This window comes from Neoarius graeffei, chromosome 23, assembly GCF_027579695.1.
Source record: "Neoarius graeffei isolate fNeoGra1 chromosome 23, fNeoGra1.pri, whole genome shotgun sequence".
Lineage (NCBI taxonomy): Eukaryota > Metazoa > Chordata > Actinopteri > Siluriformes > Ariidae > Neoarius > Neoarius graeffei.
The window spans coordinates 32155435-32175477 of record NC_083591.1 but is presented as its reverse complement, the minus strand read 5'-3'; the positions used below and the strand labels follow the sequence as shown (position 1 = coordinate 32175477).

The window sequence follows — 20043 nt, the reverse complement described above, 5'->3', positions numbered from 1 at the left end:
GGTGCAGCTTTCCTTCCGAACGTTGAGAGAGCACCGCGCCGACACCACTGTCCGAGGCGTCCACCTCCACGATGAATGGTTGGGAGGTGTCCGGGAGAACCAGAATGGGTGCCGTGCAGAAGCGGTCCTTGAGGTCTTTGAACGCCTTTTCTGCCTGAGGAGACCAGCCATAAGATCCACCTGTCCCTTTGGTGAGGTCTGACATGGGTGCTGCCACAGAACTGAAGTTCCTGATGAACTTGCGGTAGAAGTTAGCGAATCCTAAGAACCGCTGAACCTCCTTAACGGACTTGGGAGTAGGCCAATCCCGGACGGCCAGGGTCTTGGCAGGGTCCATTTGGAGTTGGCCTGTCCGTACAATAAATCCCAGAAAGGAGACCTCGGGAACATGAAATTCGCATTTCTGGGCCTTGGCGAACAGATTGTTCTGTAGCAGCCTCTGGAGAACCTGGCGGACATGGTGGCGGTGCTCCTGCACGGTCTTGGAAAAGATAAGGATGTCATCGAGGTAGACAAAAACGTATAGGTTAATCATGTCCCTTAAGACGTCGTTGATTAGGGCCTGAAAAACAGCTGGTGCGTTGGTGAGTCCGAAGGGCATCACCTGGTATTCGTAGTGCCCAGACGGGGTGTTAAAGGCAGTCTTCCACTCGTCTCCCTGTCGGATACGGATGAGGTGGTATGCGTTCCGTAGGTCCAACTTGGTGAAGACGGTGGCGCCTTGGAGCAGGTCGAAAGCTGTGGACATCAGCGGAAGGGGATATCGGTTGCGCACAGTGATCTTATTCAGGCCCCTGTAATCAATACATGGTCGGAGCCCCCCATCCTTCTTGCCGACAAAGAAGAAGCCGGCTCCAGCAGGTGAAGTGGAGGGTCGAATAAACCCAGAGACCAGGGCATCTTTGAGGTATTCCTCCATGGCCTTGCGTTCTGGCTGAGAGAGTGAAAACAGTCTGCCACGAGGAGGGGTAGTCCCAGGGAGCAAGTCGATGGCACAGTCGTAGGCCCGGTGCGGAGGAAGAACGGCGGCCCTGCTCTTGCTGAATACCTCCTTGAGATCCCAGTACTCTGTGGGAACTTGAGATAACTCGGTGAGATCAGGGGGCTCGGCAGGAGACACAGGAGAGCTAGAGAGCAGACAAGAGGCATGGCATGCAGGGCCCCATTCCACAACCTGGCTTGTTACCCAGTCTATGTGAGGGTTGTGGCGAATAAGCCAAGGAAGGCCTAGAATAACTGGGAACTCAGGTGAAGGAATCAGGTGCAGGGATATTTCTTCCTTGTGACCTTGAGACTGGAGGAAAACTGGAGAAGTAACTTGGGTGACTCTTCCATCACCTAACGCTTGGCCATCGAGGGCAGACACAGACAGTGGGACTTCAAGAGGTGCAGTCGGAATATTGATGCTTTGGGCGAAGTGAATATCCATAAAGTTCCCAGCCGCCCCTGAGTCTATCAAAGCTTGACAAGAGTGGACAGACTCACCCCAGGAGATGGAGACCGGGATGTAGATTCCTTGGCCAGGGAGTCCGGGAGAGAGGGTAGGCCCCGTCACAACCCTCCCTCGGCTGGACGGGGTGGTCCTTTTCCCAAGAGTTCGGGACATGATGCTCGGAAGTGACCAGGTTTGCCACAGTAGATGCAGCACTTGTCCCTCCTTCTGCGCTCCCTCTCAGATGCGGAGAGGCGAGTACGACCCACTTGCATGGGTTCTGGACAGTCACTGAAGGAGGTAGATGGTCTCCAGGTAGAGGTAGGGAGGCTGGGGGGGCTCAAGGCTTGGTGGCGTTCTCTCATCCTGTTGTCCAGACGAATAGCATGTGAGATGAGGGTTTCGAGGTCACTTGGGCATCCAATAGAGGCCAGACCGTCCTTGATGGGGTCAGACAGACCATGGTGGAAGGCTGACACCAGGGCAGTCTCGTTCCATCCACTTACTGCTGCGAGTGTTCGGAACGAGATGGCGTAATCTGCGACGCTTCCTCCTTGCCGGATGGACATGAGCTTTCGGGCTGCGTCGGTACTGATGTCTGCCTGATCGAAGACCCGAAGCATCTCTTCAGAAAACAGCTGGAAATCAAAGCACTCAGGTCCCTGTCTTTGCCAGATAGCAGTAGCCCAGGCTCGCGCCTTACCAGCTAATAAGGTGATCACAAAGGCAATCTTGCGGCGATCCGTAGTGTAGGTGGTAGGCTGAAGCTCAAAGGTGAGTTGACACTGGGTAAGGAACTCTCGGCACTCACTGTGCTTGCCGTCATACCTCTGTGGTGCAGGAAGGCTGGGTTCGCGAGGTGAAGAAGGCAGCATTGCAGGAGGCACTGGAGCAGGAGTGGGAGCTGGATCAGGAGCAGGAACTGGATCAGGAGCAGGAGATGCAGGCAGAGATGTCAGCTGTGCCAGGGTTTTCCCAATTTGCTGAAGCAGTTCCTCGTGGCGAGCGAGGGCCTCACGTTGGCTGGTGAGCGTACGTCCATGAGCGTCCATGGTTGCTCCGAAGCGTGTCAAAGCTGCCATAATTCCCTGAAGGTTGGCCGGGTAGACAGTTGAAGCAGCCTCTGCTGAGTCGGTCATGACGGAGTCTTTCTGTTAGGGTTTTGCTGGGATTCGAACCTGGTTCGTTGGTGTGATAATCCAGCAAACCCCCACTAGGCCACCAGGGGGATGACTCAAATGCAGAGGCGTGAGGCGGAAGTAGAAAAAGAATCAAAAAGGTTTATTTAAACTATATACACTATATACAGGGCAAAACAAAAGACAAAAAAAACCAAAGAGTGTAATCCAAAAGAAAAGCAAAGTGCAAAAATACAAAAGCTAAGAAGATCAAAAAAACACAGTACAAAGGAAACTGGAGATAAACATAACAGCACAAAGACTCCGTGACAAGAGGACTGAACTCAGGGGTATAAATAGACAAACTAATTAAGGACACAGGTGAAGATAATTAGGCAATTAACACAAACACAAGACACAGGAACAGTGGCGGCCTCTAGAGGCCAAAATAAACACGACATGAAAAGGAAATAACAGCGGCCTCTAGAGGCCAAAACAGTCCTAGTCCTAACAGTGTGTAACAGTACAGGATCATTGTTGTCATATTTTTTGTTTCAAAATTTGCCATACATTCTGTATTGGGAACAAAGAGGACAGGCATCCTTTTCTTCCACAACCATGTTTTTGTAACGAGCGCAGAATGTAGTTTGGTGTTGTCTTTTTGAAATATCCCTGAAAAAGATATCATCTTGAAGGCAGAATTTGTTGCTCCAAAATCTCAGTGTACTTTTCTGCATTAATGCTGCCATCACAGAAGTGTAAGTTACCTTTACCAAGGCTACTGACACAACCCCATACCATGACACACCCTGGCTTTTGGACTTGTTGCTGGTAACAGTCTGGATGGTCTTTTTTTCTTTAGTCTGGAGCACACAGAGTCCAGTTCATCCAAAAATGATCTGGAATGCTGATTTGTTTGACCTCAATACATGTTTCCACTGTGTGATGGTCCATCCTAGATGCCTCACGAGCCCAGAGAAGTTGACACTTAGAAGATGGCTCTGTACACTAACAGTTTTGCTAGAGATAGAGATACAATTGCCATTATAACTTTAGGACTGCAGTTGTCATAAACAGTCTTGCACTCAAGTCACCATCAATGATCAGCTGATAATTTCAACAAAATAGACTTCATGTTAAAACTATAACGAATTTCCCATTTGCACAATTGCACTTTTTGACCATATAGAATACACTTATAGAAGTGAGTTATTTATAATCACATTCTATGTTATCACTTAACTGAGGATGCTTTCCCTTTTGAGTCTGGTTCCTATAAAGGTTTCTTCATCATGTCGTCTCAGGGAGTTTTTCCTTGCCACCATCACTTAGGCTTGCTCATTAGTGATAAATAAATTTATTAGGGATATATTTTTTAGTTCATATGTTTAAAATTGGGGCGGCACGGTGGTGTAGTGGTTAGCGCTGTTGCCTCACAGCAAGAAGGTCCTGGGTTCGAGCCCCATGGCCGGCGAGGGCCTTTCTGTGTGGAGTTTGCATGTTCTCCCCGTGTCCGCGTGGGTTTCCTCCGGGTGCTCCGGTTTCCCCCACAGTCCAAAGACATGCAGGTTAGGTTAACTGGTGACTCTAAATTGACCGTAGGTGTGAATGTGAGTGTGAATGGTTGTCTGTGTCTATGTGTCAGCCCTGTGATGACCTGGCGACTTGTCCAGGGTGTACCCCGCCTTTCGCCCGTAGTCAGCTGGGATAGGCTCCAGCTTGCCTGCGACCCTGTAGAACAGGATAAAGTGGCTAGAGATAATGAGATGAGATGAGATGAGATGTTTAAAATTGGGGTGGCACGGTGGTGTAGTGGTTAGCGCTGTCGCCTCACAGCAAGAAGGTCCGGGTTCGAGCCCCATGGCCGGCGAGGGCCTTTCTGTGTGGAGTTTGCATGTTGTCTGCGCGGGTTTCCTCCGGGTGCTCCGGTTTCCCCCAAAGACATGCGGGTTAGGTTAACTGGTGACTCTAAATTGAGTGTGAATGGTTGTCTATGTGTCAGCCCTGTGATGACCTGGCGACTTGTCCAGGGTGTACCCTGCCTTTCGCCCATAGTCAGCTGGGATAGGCTCCAGCTTGCCTGCGACCCTGTAGAACAGGATAAAGCGGCTAGAGATAATGAGATGTTTAAAATCTTTATTTGTTTTGTAACGCTGCTTTGCAACAATGTCTATTGTTAAAAGCGCTATACAAATAAATTGATTTGATTGATTGAATCATTTCATTATATTATGCACCATAGTGGGTGAATTATCCAAATCCTTTTCTATATTTTTTTGAGGAACATTGTTTTTAAACATTTCAATAATGTTCTCGGTCAAGCTTAGCTTCTCACATACCAGGCCTTTCCTGGATACTGATTTTGTACCAAATCATGATTACAATCACCTGTTGACATCACCTGTTTCAAGTCACATCATTATTTAATTGTTTTACCTCATTACTAGCTCTAAATTGCCCCATTCCAACTTTTTTTTGAATGTGTAACAGGCCTGAAATGCAGGAATGGATGTATATGAACAAATGAAATGAAGTTGACAAAAAAAAACACCCCATGAAATAGCTTGGGTTTTTACTGTCTGCAATGAAACACAAGTCAAAGTAAATTTAGAAATCTCTGCTTTCTTTTTTAATTTGCATTTTCTATACTGTCCCAACTTTTCCTTATTTGTGGTTGTATTTTTCTAGCCCATTTTGGTGACATTTCCGTAATACATCACCAGTAGGCATTATGGAATCAGTCTCAAGTGTAATGAACATGAACAAAGTAGATCTAATATTATTTTTCTGCTAAAATATATTCCATTACATAAAACACATTTAGCATACGTTATTGTCCAGAGCGATGTACAACAAGCACACACACATACCCAGTACCTAAGGAGCAGTTGGGGGTTTGGTTCCTTGCTCAAGGGCACTTCAGCTGTGGATTTTCTTGCCGGTCCAGGGAATCGAGCTGGCAACCCTTTGGGCCCAAGGTTGCTACTCTAACCTTCAGGCCATGGCTGCCGTCATCACCTATATTTGCAGGAGAAACTGAAAGTTGATAGACTGAGAACACATTGTCTATTCAAAAGACAAATTACACAAAAGGACAGATTTCAAAACCATAAGTTTGGTTTGAAGAAAAGGGTTACAACTTTTCTGTGTACTGTGCAGATGAAATGCAGTTCAGATTCAAATGATAATAACATAATAACAAATAAACTTTTAAATATATTACAGTAAACATACACACATATTATATATATACGTATATATATATATATATATATATATATATATATATATATATATATATATATATATATATATATATAAAAATCTCCTTCTCACCCCCGGCGGGGGGGTGGTATCCATGTCATCCTCAAGCTCGGGTCCTCTACCAGAGGCCTGGGAGTTTGAGGGTTCTGCGCAGTATCTTCGATGTTCCTAGGACTGCGCTCTTCTGGACTGAGGCTTCAGATGTTGTTCCTGGGATTTGCTGGAGCCACTCTCCCAGTTTGGGGGTTACTGCCCCAAGTGCCCCCACTACCACGGGGACCACGCAACCCTTGACCTTCCACATCCGTTCCAGCTGCTCTTTCAACCCTTGATACTTCTCAAGTTTCTCATGTTCCTTCTTCCTGATGTTGGCGTCAGCTGGGATCGCCACATCTATCACCACCACCCTCTTCTGCTCTTTGTCCACCACCACTATGTCCAGTTGGTTAGCCAGGATCTGTTTGTCAGTCTGGAAGCTGAAGTCCCACAGAATCTTGGCCCTGTTGTTCTCAGCCACCTTCTGTGGTATGGCCCATTGGGACTTGGGTATTTCTATTCCATACTGGTTGCAGATGTTCCTGTATACTATCCCAGCCACTTGGTTGTGCCTCTCCATGTACGCTGATCCAGCTAGCATCTTACACCCTGCTACTATGTGCTGGACTGTTTCAGGGGCTTCTTTGCACAGTCTGCATCTTGGGTCTGATCTACTCTGGTAGATCCTGGCCTCTATGGCTCTTGTGCTTATGGCCTGTTCTTGTGCTGCCATGATTAGTGCCTCTGTGCTGTCTGTCAGTCCTGCATTATCCAGTCACTGGTAGGATTTCTTGATATCAGCCACTTCCTCTATCTGACGGTGGTACATGCCATGTAGGGGTTTGTCTCTCCAGGTTGTCTGTTCCTCCTCCTCCTCTGCACTCTCTTCAGGGTTCTGCTGCCTGAGACATTCACTTAGCAGTTCATCCTTTGGGGCCATCTTTCTGATGTATTCTCGGATTTTCGATGTTTCATCCTGGACCGTGGTCTTGACGCTCACTAGCCCTCGGCCTCCCTCTTTCCACTTAGTGTATAGTCTCAGGGTGCTGGACTTGGGGTGGAACCCTCCATGCATGGTGAGGAGCTTTCTAGTCTTGATATCTGTGGCTTCTATCTCCTCCTTTGGCCAGTTTATGATACCAGCGGGGTATCTGATGACTGGTAGTGCGTACATGTTGATGGCTCGGACCTTGTTTTTACCATTCAGCTGACTTTTCAGGACCTGCCTTACTCTCTGGAGGTATTTGGCTGTGGTTGACTTCCTTGTGGCCTCTTCATGGTTTCCATTAGCCTGTGGGATGCCAAGGTACTTGTAGCTGTCTTGGATATCACCTATGTTGCCCTCTGGTAGGTCAATCCCTTCAGTCCGGATCATCTTGCCTCTCTTTGAGACCATCCGGCCACACTTGTCCAATCCGAATGACATCCCTATGTCATCGCTGTAGATCCGGGTGGTGTGGATCAGCGAGTCTATTTCTCGCTCGTTCCTGGCATACAGCTTGATGTCATCCATGTAGAGCAGGTGGCTGATTGTTGCCCCACTACGGAATCGGTACCCGTAGCCGCTCTTCGTGATGATCTGACTGAGGGGGTTCAGGCCTATGCAGAACAGCAGTGGTGATAGCGCATCTCCTTGGTATATGCTGCACTTGATGTTGACTTGGGCAATGGGTTTTGAGTTGGCCTCTAGGGTTGTCTTCCACATTTCCATTGAGTTCTGTATGAAGGTCCTTAGGTTCCTGTTGATCTTATACAGTTCCAGACATTCCAGTATCCATGTGTGTGGCATTGAGTCGTAGGCTTTCTTGTAGTCAATCCAGGCAGTGCACAGGTTGGTCTGTCTCTTCTTACAGTCTCGGGCGACTGTTCTATCGGCCAGTAGCTGGTGCTTGGCTCCTCTGGTGTTACTGCCAATTCCTTTCTGTGCCTCGCTCATGTATTGAGCCACATGCTTACTCATTTTTGCCGCAATGATGCCTGACAGGGCCTTCCATGTTGTGCAGAGACAGGTAATTGGCCGGTAGTTGGATGGGATGGGTCCCTTCTGGGGGTCCTTCATGATTAGGACTGTCCTGCCTTGGGTTAGCCATTCTGGGTGGGTTCCATCCCTCAGCAGCTGGTTCATCTGTGCTGCTAGGCATTCATGGAGTGCAGTTAGCTTCTTCAGCCAGTACGTATGGATCATATCGGGGCCTGGTGCTGTCCAGCTCTTCATCTTTGACACTCTTTCTTGGACGTCTGCCATTGAGATGGTTACTGGTTCTTGTTCTGGGAGGTTGCTGTGGTCAGCTCTTAGGTCCAGTAACCATTGGGCATCGGTGTTGTGTGATGCCTTTCTTTCCCATATGTCTTTCCAGTATTTTTCCACCTCAGCTCTTGGTGGGTCTGACCGGTTGTTGTTCCCCTGCCATTGAGAGTACACCTTGGCTGGTTCAGTGGAGAACAGCTTGTTTATTCTCCTGGCCTCTCCTTCCTTGGTGTATCTCCTCAACCGGGTGGCCAGAGCTGTTAGTCGCTGTTTGGCAGTTTCGAGTGCCTCTGGTATGGAAGTTGTACTTCCTGGGCGCCCCTTTATTCACCATGTTCCCTTTCTGTAGTTCAGCTAGCTGGCTAACTTCTCTCCTTGCTGCCTTTATCTTGGCCTCTAATCGTCTCTTCCATGGTGGATACTGTTTGTTATGTCCCGAGCCCACCTTGTGTCCAAGCATCTCCATGATTACTGTTGCTGTACTGTGTATCAGCTTGTTGGTCTCAGTGATGGTTCTTGTGGAGATTGTCTTCAGAGCAGCATTCACATCTACTAGTAGATCTTCTGAAGGTACTTGGCAACTCAGCTTCGGTATTCGTCGGGGGCTCCAGGTTTCCAGTTGGGTCACGATCTTCCTTCTCAGGTCAGCAGCTCTTGTGTTGAGGCTGTTAGCTGTTGGGGCTTGGTACCCAATCTCTGGTTGTGGGGATGATGACATCTCCCCGCTGACCTGTCTTCCTGGCTCCCCCTTGCCGTAGCATCGTTGTTGTATTTCATTAATCTCTAGTTGTGATAGCAGATTTCGATTATGGATGTTGGAACACTGGGCTAATAGCTGTTTCTTTGTTAGCCTTGATTGTGGGTTTCGAGGTATCCAATGGTCCCACATTCTCTGCATGTATCCCCTCTCTCTGGGATTGCTTGTATAGTAGCATTCCAGCAAATCCGTATTTTCTGTCCTCGTCCATCGATGTCTTGTTCCAGTAGCCCATTTCTCATCAGTTTGCCCTGGTTCCCTAGCAACTGACGCAGACCTTGTTGACCCGGGCGATGTCTGAGCCGGTATGACTCTATCAGTTATGTTTTTACTCATTCCTGAGGTAGGCTGATATATCATGAGGGGTTTTGCCTAAGGACCCTTACTGGATGATGTTTTGCCCCGACCAGGATTCGAACCCCGATCTCCTGCGTCGTAGTCAGTCACTATCCAGCTGATATATATATATATATATATATATATATTCTCCATTCACCCCTCCTTCGGGCAGTCTTTTTTTTTCCCCTCAAGCTCAGAGGCCTGGGAGTTTAAGGGTACTGCGCAGTATCTTAGCTGTTTCTAGGACTGTGCTTTTCTGGACAGAGATCTCGGATGTTGTTCCTGGAATCTGTTGGAGCCACTCTCCCAGTTTGGGGGTCACAGCACCAAGGGCCCCTATCACCATGGGGACCACTGTTGTCTTCATTTTCCACATCTTTTCTAGCTCTTCTTTCAACCCTTGCTACTTCTTGTGCTTCTCAAGTTCCTTTTTCCTGATGTTATTGTCACTCGGTATTGCCACATCTATTACCACAGCCTTGTTATTGCCACATCTATTACCACAGCCATTACCAGTTTGTCTGTCTGTATCTGGAAGTCCCACAGGATATTTAGCTTGGTCATTCTCAACCACCTTCGGAGGTGTGTCCCACTTTAACCTTGGGACTTCCAGTCCATACTTGGCACAGATGTTTCTGTACACTATGCCAGCCACTTGGTTATGGCATTCCATTTACACTCTTCCTGCTAGAATCTTATACCCTGCTGTTATGTGCTGGATTGTCTCGGGGGCATCTTTGCACAGTCTGCACCTGCCTCATGTGGTAGACCCCGGCCTCTATCGATCTTGTGCTAAGGGCCTGTTCCTATGCAGCTATGATTAGTGCCTCTGTGCTGTCTTACAGTCCAGCTTTATCCAGCCACTGGCAGGATTTTTAAATTTCAGTCATTATCTGCTAGTGGTACATCCTGTGCAGTGATTTGTCTTTCCATGATGGTTCCCCTTGCACTTCCTTCTCGGGTTTCTGCTGCCTGAGGTATTCAGTAACCACTTCATAATTTGGGGCCATCTCCCTGATGTACTCATGGATCTTTGTTGTTTCATCCTGGATAGTGGCTCTGGCGCTCACTAGTTCTCGACCTCCTTCATTCCTCTTAGCATACAGTCTCAGGATGCTGTATTTGGGGTGAAACCCTCCATGCATTGTCAGGAGTTTTCTTGTCCTGATGTCGGTGGCCTCTATCTCCTCCTTCGGCCAGCTTATTATGCCAGCAGGGTATCTGATGACCGGCAGGGCATAGGTGTTGACGGCCCGGACCTTGTTCTTCCCATTCAGATGACTTCTCAGGACTTGCCTTACCCTCTGTAGGTATTTGGCTGTTGCTGCTTCCCTAGTGGCCTCTTCATGGTTGCCATTTACTTGTGGGATTCCAAGGTACTTGTAGCTGTCTTCCACATCTCCTATTATGCCATCTGGTAGCACCACCCCCTCAGTTCTGACTGCCTTCCCTCTCCTTGTTACCATCCAGGCACACTTATCTAGTCTGAATGACATTCCAATGTTGTTGCAGTAGATCCTAGTGGTGTGGATCAGTGAGTCAATATCTCACTCAGACCTGGCATACAGCTTGATGTAGAGGAAGTGGCTGATGGTTGCTCCGTTTTGTAGTCCATAGTTGCTCTTGGTGATGATCTGGCTGAGGGGGTTCAGTTCTATGCAGAACAATAGCAGGGACAGGGCATCTCCTTGGTATATGCTGCACTTGATGGTGACCTATGTTATTGGCTTGAAGTTGGCCTCAAGAGTTGTTTTCCCCAGCCTCATTGAGTTATTGATGAACGTTCTGAGAGTCCTGTTGATGTTGTACAGTTTCAAGCATTCCAGGATCCATGTGTGGGCATCAAGTCATAGGCTTTCTTGTCGTCAATCCAGGTGGTGCACAGATTGGTATGTCTGATTCTGCAGTCTTGAGCTACTGCGCTGTCTACCAGTAGCTGATGTTTTGGTCCTCTGGTTTTCCTACCAATTCCTTTCTGGGCCTTGCTCATGTATCGAGTCATGTACCTACTCATCCACTATGATGGCTGACAGGAGCTTCCATGTTGTGCAGAGGCAGGTTATCAGGTGGTAGTTTGATGGGACAGCTCTCTTCTCTGGGTCCTTCAGGATCAGGACTGTCCAACCCTCAGTCAGCCATTCCAGGTGAGTCCCATTCACAGGCAGCTGGTTCATCTGTGCTGCCAAGTGCTCATATAGTGAGATTAGCTTCTTTAACCAGTATAGGTGTGAACCATGTCCAGGCCTAGTGCTGTCCAGTTCTTCATTTTCAAGACTCTTATTTGGATGTCTGCCACAGTGATGGTGACTGGGTCTTGTTCAGGGAGATTGCTGTATTTGGCTCTTAAGTCTATTAGCCACTGAGCACTGTTGTTATGTGATTTTTATTTCTCCCATATCCTTTTACAGTATTGTTCAGTCTCCAGCCTTGGTGGATCTGGGACCATATTGTTATTAGCCTGCCACTGAGTGTACACCTTTGATGGTTGAGCAGAGAACATCCAATTTCAGCTTCAGCTTTGCTTGTGTACTTCCTTATCATTTTGTATTTAAAAGGGTAGCCAAAGCTGTGAGTCTTTGGCGGTCTCTAGGGCCTCAGGTATGGACAGCTTGCTGTATTTCTACAGTAGCCCTTTCCTTGTCATACCTTTCTGGAGTTCTTTTAGCCAAGCATTTCCAGGATCACTTTTGCTGTGAGGTACATCAGCTTGTTGGTCTCAGTGATGGTTGTAGTAGGGATCTTTCCTACTGCTGCATTCATGTCTTCTATGAGACTTTCAAGTGGTACTTCACTTAGTCTTGGTAGAAGAAGAAGAAGAAGAAGAAGAAGCCTTTATTTGTCATGTGCACACTCAAACACAGTGAAATTCATCCTCTGCATTTAACCCATCTGAAGCAGTGAACACACACATGCACACAGAAGTGAGCAATGAGCACACACACATACCACATTGTGCACTTTCTCCAGATTCTACAAGATTAATATCACCCTTCCCAGAGGTTTGAGTGGAGTTATCTTTGAGCACATTTCAGGGCAGCCATAAGATGAGCTGTTTCTTCATGAAGTTGTGGCACATGTTATCCATCCAGTTAAGAGGGGTAAAATTGAATGCTAATTACATAGGTAATCAGTACTTCTGTGAACCCTGGATAACTTTGAGGGTCCTTTAGAATTCCTTCAGAACCAACAAAGACCCAGTGTGAACTCGGTGGCAATGTGTCTACCATCTTAGGCTGTATAACAGTATTGCAAATACTGCATTATAGGTCATGTATTTAAATGGCTTGACATGCATACAAGTATGTATACAGGTGTTTATCACTGCCCATGGAATAAGAGAACAAGTAGGCCTAATAGTACATTTGTTGGACTGATATCTTTGTTCACTGCTGGTGTCATAATTATGTAATTATCACTACATATCAAACGTAAGGACCTACAGTCCCATGTATAATCCTAATTTGTCTGAAAAACATGGCCCCATTTATTTTCAATAGTTTACTGGGTAGTAGTTAAGGTGCAAGCAATATTTTACATTGAAGGAGGCGATGGGGCATTTTTCAGAATCTTGATATATAGTAATTACCTCACTGATGGCCTGGAACAGTGCAATATTGTTTCAGACCAAAAAAAAAAAAAGGGGTCTTTACTGATTAAAACATTTATGAAGAAAACCATGCAAAGTTAAGTTGATTTATGCATTGATGGTACATCTGGAAAGATAACCATCACTTTACCCTATGCATTAATGAAATGGGCATGTTAATAATTAAAAAGTCAGACAGAAATCCAATATGATAATGAATGCACAATCATACTGAAAAGCCAAAGGAGAGCTACTCAGGCATCTAATGTATAACATATGCGGGAGTCATGTAAATTTTTCTATAAACTTTATTCACAAATGTCACAAAGAGACAAAGACATACAAGTTTACTCATAGCGAAAATGTCTGATGTTAAAATATGAAATCCAAGATAAGAAAACTCTATTGCTTAAGTTACTTTGGGAGCAAAATGAAAAGGATGTCTTAAATAACAAGTAATTAACTTATACATTTCTAAAACATGAGGTATACTTTTTGGCATTAAGACAATTTTCAAAATTTGGATTTCTTATTTAAACACAGGGAAACAGTGAACAGGTTATCCATTATAGAGACAAAATAACCCTCACCAACTAACAGACAGAGAATCAAAGTAAATGAAGTCAGTGCATAGTGCATGCCATAGTCTCACACTAGAAAGAAGTCAATAACGTCAGAAGCCATTTCATTGTGCTGATATCTCAAATCAGTCTGACATTTAGATCCCCCCCCACACATCTTCAATGGAAAAAATAAATAAAATTATATACACTTATGTAAATACCAATATATACAGATAAACATGTTTAACCAAGACATTAAGAATAGCCACCAAACTTGACACTAAGGCAGCTCTTATCCTCAGGGACATTAGGATGCTGAAAAACAAACCAGTTCTGATTCATCACAAACTAAATCTGAAAGAAAAAAAAAAAAAAAAGGACATGATGCCTGACAGTATGTACAGAGTAGGTATTCTATAAAGTGCAATAAAAGCTAAACGCAGAGGAACAGGTTTTGGGATCTGCTCAGTTGAGTTGGAAAGATCCGAGACTGAAGTTTTAGGACCGGTCACAGATCAGTGTCTCCATCACGAAGGTGTTCTCAAAGTGACGGATGCTTTGACATGTTCTAGTTTCTCGCTTGTCAATACCTAGATAGGATGCACAAAGTTAGAAGTTAAAGGCCTGCAGAGAATATGTCTTACAATAAATAAGCTTTTAATCTTAGGAGTGGATTAAACAAATAGAACAGAAAAATGTGCATGTGCACACAAAGGCAGATAGGAAATGCATGACAGTGAACCAAGAGCTGAATCCAAATCTGAATACACAGCAAAATATACTGTAAAAATGGTAGGGAACATTATATTAGTATTAAGACCTAATTGGTAAAAACGCATTTAAACTCCCAGCATTATTCAACACTCATGGCTCATTTTAGACAAAGTATTTCAGGCCTACACGTTCAGTACAAATGCTGTCTAGCCAAATGCGTCATTCTGTCACAACGACATAATCTGTGAAAAGAAGGAGAATCCCCTATAAGCCAAACTCCTACACTTCATCGATTGAATCACTTCCTCCTCCCGTGCAGCACCCTACTTGGAGCTGGTTGGCGTACTCTCGGCTGGTGAATCATCCACACATGGATTAATCACGCAGTGGATCACAGTATTAGTGCATCCTACACACGCACACGAGAACTACGTAGCACCAGCCTACACTAATATCAGGTCCAGGTTTCCTCCACTGCCACTGTAGCGGAGGCAGACTATTTGTGACGTACAAGGTTTTGCAGGCCTACAAAATGATAAGGTTTAAAGGTACAATGAATAATCTTGAGTTTGTCATGTTGGTCACATCTGAGAAATAAAATAAACGTCAAACAGGAAGTATCGTCATGTGGGCCTGGCCACAGGGGACAGTTACCGCTCCCCAAAGGAACACTGTGCGAGTTCAATACTCGCAAGTGGACACATCTGTCACATATTATATAATATTAGCTATTAAGTAACTTTTGTTAATCTGTTACTATAATTCTGGAGGTGTTGAATTCTCCTTAAAGTACCTAGTTGCATAACAGCAGAGTAATGGTCATATGATGTTAGTTAAACCTAGTGACATTAAAAATTAACAAAAAGGGCAAGGAAAATGAAAAAAAGGACAGAAGAAAGAACATTTGTGCAAGAAAGGCAGGCTAATAGCTGGACTCACGTCTGCGAGAGTTGCGACGTTTCAGCCGGAAAGTCTCTTTTCCATAACACAAGCGGTGGATAAAGGGGCCGAGCTGGCGCATGTTCTTCACCCGGCCTATCACCACCATCTCTTCCTGAACCATGTAGGTCTGTGGTAGGTACATCCCCCTCTGCACAAACATACACAGCAATTAATCATTACAGAAAAGGATGAACTGCCAAGATTTCAGCAACTGGACCGCTTTACTTGTAACATACTCACTGAGGTTCAATATAATAGCTTAAAAGACTGACCCAAACTGTTAGACCTAGAATTTGACCTTAATTTTCTCTCTTGAGTTTGTACCAAATCTGATTCCATACAGAATTCAAGCCTGGTTCAATTTTTCCTTCCCTTCCACCCCAAGATTCTTTAGCTTGCTTTCTTAAAAAAACCACTTCTCTCCAACCTCTGGCACATTTCACTGATCATAAAAATGGCCATATATGGAGTCTGATACAAGATGTGACTCAGAGTCCGAGGGATTCAAAATAAGAGCATTTTACCTGGACATTAATAAGTAGCTCCCACAGGTTCCTGGGAGGCATGACAATGGTCGTGTTGAGCTCAACAACATAGCATTTATCCAAAGCAAGGTCGTGGTATGCTGTGAGACCCTGTGGAAATGAATGGAAAAAGCCACAAATTAGCAACAACTAAAAAGATACCTAATGCATTCCTTCACTTTGAGTCATATCAATGCCCATGCTGGTCAGAGGCAAATAGGTAGAGTGCAAAAGACTAGGAGATTCCCTCCATACCCGATGGAAGTCGTGGATGATGTCAGCTGGATCGCTTCCTCCGAAGTTGGGCACAGGAACGTTGATCTGCTCGTAGTTTTCTTCCAAGTAGATACCAACATTCTCTTGCAGCTCCTGTCTCCCTAGCAACGGTGCATACAGGGAGTCTTCATACATCACTCGACAGTGGAACAGACTGTCCTCAGGGATCTGTGTGAAGAGCAAATTTGGAACACGTCTTAAAAAAGAATGCACAAAGGACACGATGGAAGATATAGCTAATGAATAATGAAAGGGAGTAAAAATTAAGGAAGGTGACTGACAGGGCATATTACTCAGACACAGAATGTGGCCTAGATTTTGCTTTTCTTTGTGCACTGTGCACAAAGAAAGCTTTCTCAGACAAATCCTATTATTTAACTTACTTACATTTCATGTAATAGTTTTAAAGCACTGTTTAATATTAAACATGACACTATCTTTGCTTATGTCTCACCTGCGGGGTGAAGTAGTAGCGATACACATAGACTGACACCACGATCAGGCCAGACATGAAAATCACCAGGCCAGGGATCAGGCAGCAGAGGCCATTTACTGAAGACTTCTTCGGCCTGAGAGGGAGGACCAACTCATCCGGCTGGAAGAAAAAAAAAAAAAAAAATCAATTGGGCTATTTTGCCTGCTGAGCAAGATTTTTTCCCCCCCATCAAGTGAAATCTGACTAAACAGGAGCACCTCCAAATGTCCTATACCCCCACAGGGAAACGTTTAGGCAATTTGATCTCACGCAAAACTGAGAGCAATTCTAATGAGCATGATCATTTGAAGACTTTGTTGATTGTGACTAGCAAACCAGTTTCTAACCCTAAACTAAGGCATTCATAACTTCATGTACATCACGGCTCACGCTTATGATTCTACAATCACGAGACGATCATTAAACCATGATGACCCCTCTCTAACAAATCAGATGAGCACTAGTAGCACATATTCTTGGTTTCTCTCTGCACATTCTTTTTGTGAATGCCAAGGAATTAGTCACGCCACATCTCAAGGAGTCAGGAGGTGTGAACGCCTCCAGTCTCTCAGGCAAGCCTGCCAAGGACGCCATTCTGGCTTCAGCCCACGCTGACTGTACTCACCATAGCAATGGAAAAGCAAGTCCACCAGACCTGCTGACAGAGCAAATGTGTGACGCAGCTGCATTTTTTTTTTTAGCCACATACTGTACTTCATAGTTTATAATTATAGATTTTCAGCGCAGGAGACAGAGATCATTGGAGGACATTCTGCATGGGCATGAATAGGATTTAATTTAATTCCCAACTTATTTTCTAAATTATAGGATTAATTCATTCATGCTCTCTAAGCTTCAACTAATTACGAGAATGGGTTAGAAATATACTTGTTCTCTATTCACTGGCTTTGAATTCAGTATCTTGGCATCCTGGGGAGGGATTGTGAACAATGGATAATAAAGAAACAGTTGTGACCTAGACGGATGCATACTGTGTTTCAACTGAATGCATTTATTCAAATATAAGGTGTTTGTTAGGAAACAAACCGTTTAACAAAGTCAGGAAAAAAAAAAAAAAAGCCTTATTCCAGAATGACGTCAGGTTGTTAATCTAGGAGAGCAAATGCTATCAGTTAACCAGGGAATTAACAACAGCACTTTCGCTCTCAAAAATATAAACCAAATAAATAAATAAATAAATAAATAGGTAGGTAGGTAGGTAAATAAATCAATAAATAAGCAAGCAATCTACACACGCACGCAATTAATTAGACTAGGTTAGGTCTCGGATCCAAACCCACAGACTAAACTGCATGTCAGAATAATATGCTACAGTTCAGTAAGGTAAATTGCTATTTTATACATTTGTACACTATTTCAGATTTTAACTGCTTTGTGCATAATGTATACAACAGTGATATAATGGCAGACTCGGCAATGCTCTGTGGAACCTGATTTATTTCCTCCAAGCTATTGCTCGCTCTCTCTCTCTATCTCTCTATCTATCTTATTCTGGATTTCAGTTTCAACACTTCATCAATAAAGTGCACCTTTAGTGCAAATGTAAGCAGTGTACTGGTTAGTACACAACACCAATTGTAACATTCTATTATTATAGTAGCCTACATAATAATAATAATAATAATAATAATAATAAATATAGTAGCCTACATAATAATAATAATAATAATAATAATAATAATAATAATAATAAATTATTATAATGTAGTAGCCTACATAAATAATAATAATAAATTATTATTATAATGTGGTAGCCTACATAATAATAATAATAATAATAATAATAATAATAATAATAAATTCCCCATTATTTTAAAATGTATTATTAAACTGCATTTAAAATAAAAACGACCTAAAAACACGCTTTATTAAAACATTTTTCGTTTTAATGCAATTTAAGCTATTTTTTACAAATAATATGAAAATTAAAATGAATATATAATTAACCTTTTTAAGAGAATAAACTCACCTGAGAGTAAGACATGATAATTTCCTCTTTCCCTCCATCCCTCTGCTTTTCAGGCTTCTGCACTGATACGGGCTGAAACGAAATCTTCACCATTCTGCTCTCCTTTTTTTCTTTCTTTCTTTTTCTTTCTCTCTCTCTCTCTCTCTCTCTCGGGTCTCTGTGTGCTGAGAGGAGCTCTGTAAGCGCCGCTCGGCTGCAATGCGCTTGATGTGAGCCTGCCGAACTGCGCGCGCACTTAAAGGGAATTCCCGACTTCCGGTCTGCTTCAAAGTAAGAGTCATCCAATCAGCGCGCACCATCTATAAATAACAACGCCTATAAATATCAGTTTATGGAAAGAGAGCGAAGTCAGTTCAAGAAGAGTTGAAAAGTAGACTGCTACAGAGTTAAGTTAAAAAAAACTGTAAGAGTTTAACTTGTCTTCATATATAAATAAGTAAACTATTTATTAAAAAAAACTAAAACTAAAAAGCAACTAGCTAAACGAAAACATTATATAACCAGCAGTGACAGGTGATTAAACTGCCAACTCATAAAAGTGTACTTTTAATCTTATTTTAAAATAAAGAAATAAAAGAGCACTCCTGATATCCAGAGTGAAGCCGTTGTACAACCTCAATCATCTACAAAGTCACATCAGCAGAGCAATGGCACAGTAACTCAGAGATGTGCAGGGAGATAGACTGTTACCGGCTTTAAAAACAAGCATTATAGTACAGGCATTTAGCAGACACTCTTATCCAGAGTGACCTACAACATACCCAGAGCAGCCTGGAGGGCAGTTGAAGGTGAGGTGTCTTGCTCAAGGGCACTTCAGCCATTCCTGCTGGTCCAGGGAATTGAACCAGTGACCTTTTAATCCCAAAGCTCCATCTCTAACTATTCTCTAACTGCTTCCTCCAGAGCACTGAAACCTTAATTTGGATCTTGTAATGGACTAGGAGCCAGCGCAAGGACTCCAAAACCATGCTGTCTCACTTCTGTGTTTCTCTTTTCTTCTTTTCGAGAATGATGATGCCAAAATACAATGAAATACGGCACTCTTAATGAGATAAAAACAAACAAATAAATAAAAGCATGAATAACTTTTAGTCCTAAAAAGAAATAAATTACTCATCTCATTATCTCTAGCCACTTTATCCTGTTCTACAGGGTCGCAGGCAAGCTGGAGCCAATCCCAGCTGACTACGGGCGAAAGGCGGGGTACACCCTGGACAAGTCGCCAGGTCATCACAGGGCTGACACATAGACACAGACAACCATTCACACTCACATTCACACCTACGGTCAATTTAGAGTCACCAGTTAACCTAACCTGCATGTCTTTGGACTGTGGGGGAAACCGGAGCACCCGGAGGAAACCCACGCGGACACGGGGAGAACATGCAAACTCCGCACAGAAAGGCCCTCGCCGGCCACGGGGCTCGAACCCGGACCTTCTTGCTGTGAGGCGACAGCGCTACCCACTACACCACCGTGCCGCCCGTGCCAGGGCTTCTAATTTATTTTATAAAATATTTTGTTTAATATTAGTTTTGGATAGGACAAAGAAAATGGTAACTGATTTGTTTTTATTTAATTGTTTTATTTAAATGTAATTTTATTTATTTATTTATTTATTTGTTAGCCATACAATTCTTATAACATCTCCACGGTACACATTGAGATTGTTATATTTTAAAGGGAAAGAGAGCTGAGTGCCATCAGCATAAGAATGAAAAGAGACATTGTTTTCAAATAATGTCTTCCAATGGGAGCATGTACAATGAGAAAAGGACA

The 20043-nt window shown here is 44.0% G+C and overlaps 1 protein-coding gene across 1 annotated transcript; it reads right to left on the bottom strand.

Moving 5' to 3' along the window:
- Positions 1 to 13072: 13072 nt before the first annotated feature.
- Positions 13073 to 18457, bottom strand: itm2cb (integral membrane protein 2Cb). Its single transcript, XM_060905313.1, has 6 exons — positions 18265 to 18457; positions 16254 to 16394; positions 15779 to 15967; positions 15524 to 15634; positions 14997 to 15147; positions 13073 to 13933 (listed from the first exon to the last, which is right to left on the bottom strand). Exons 1-6 carry the CDS (start codon positions 18355 to 18357, stop codon positions 13842 to 13844), a joined length of 777 nt encoding a protein of 258 aa, XP_060761296.1. The 5' UTR covers positions 18358 to 18457; the 3' UTR covers positions 13073 to 13841.
- Positions 18458 to 20043: the final 1586 nt, after the last annotated feature.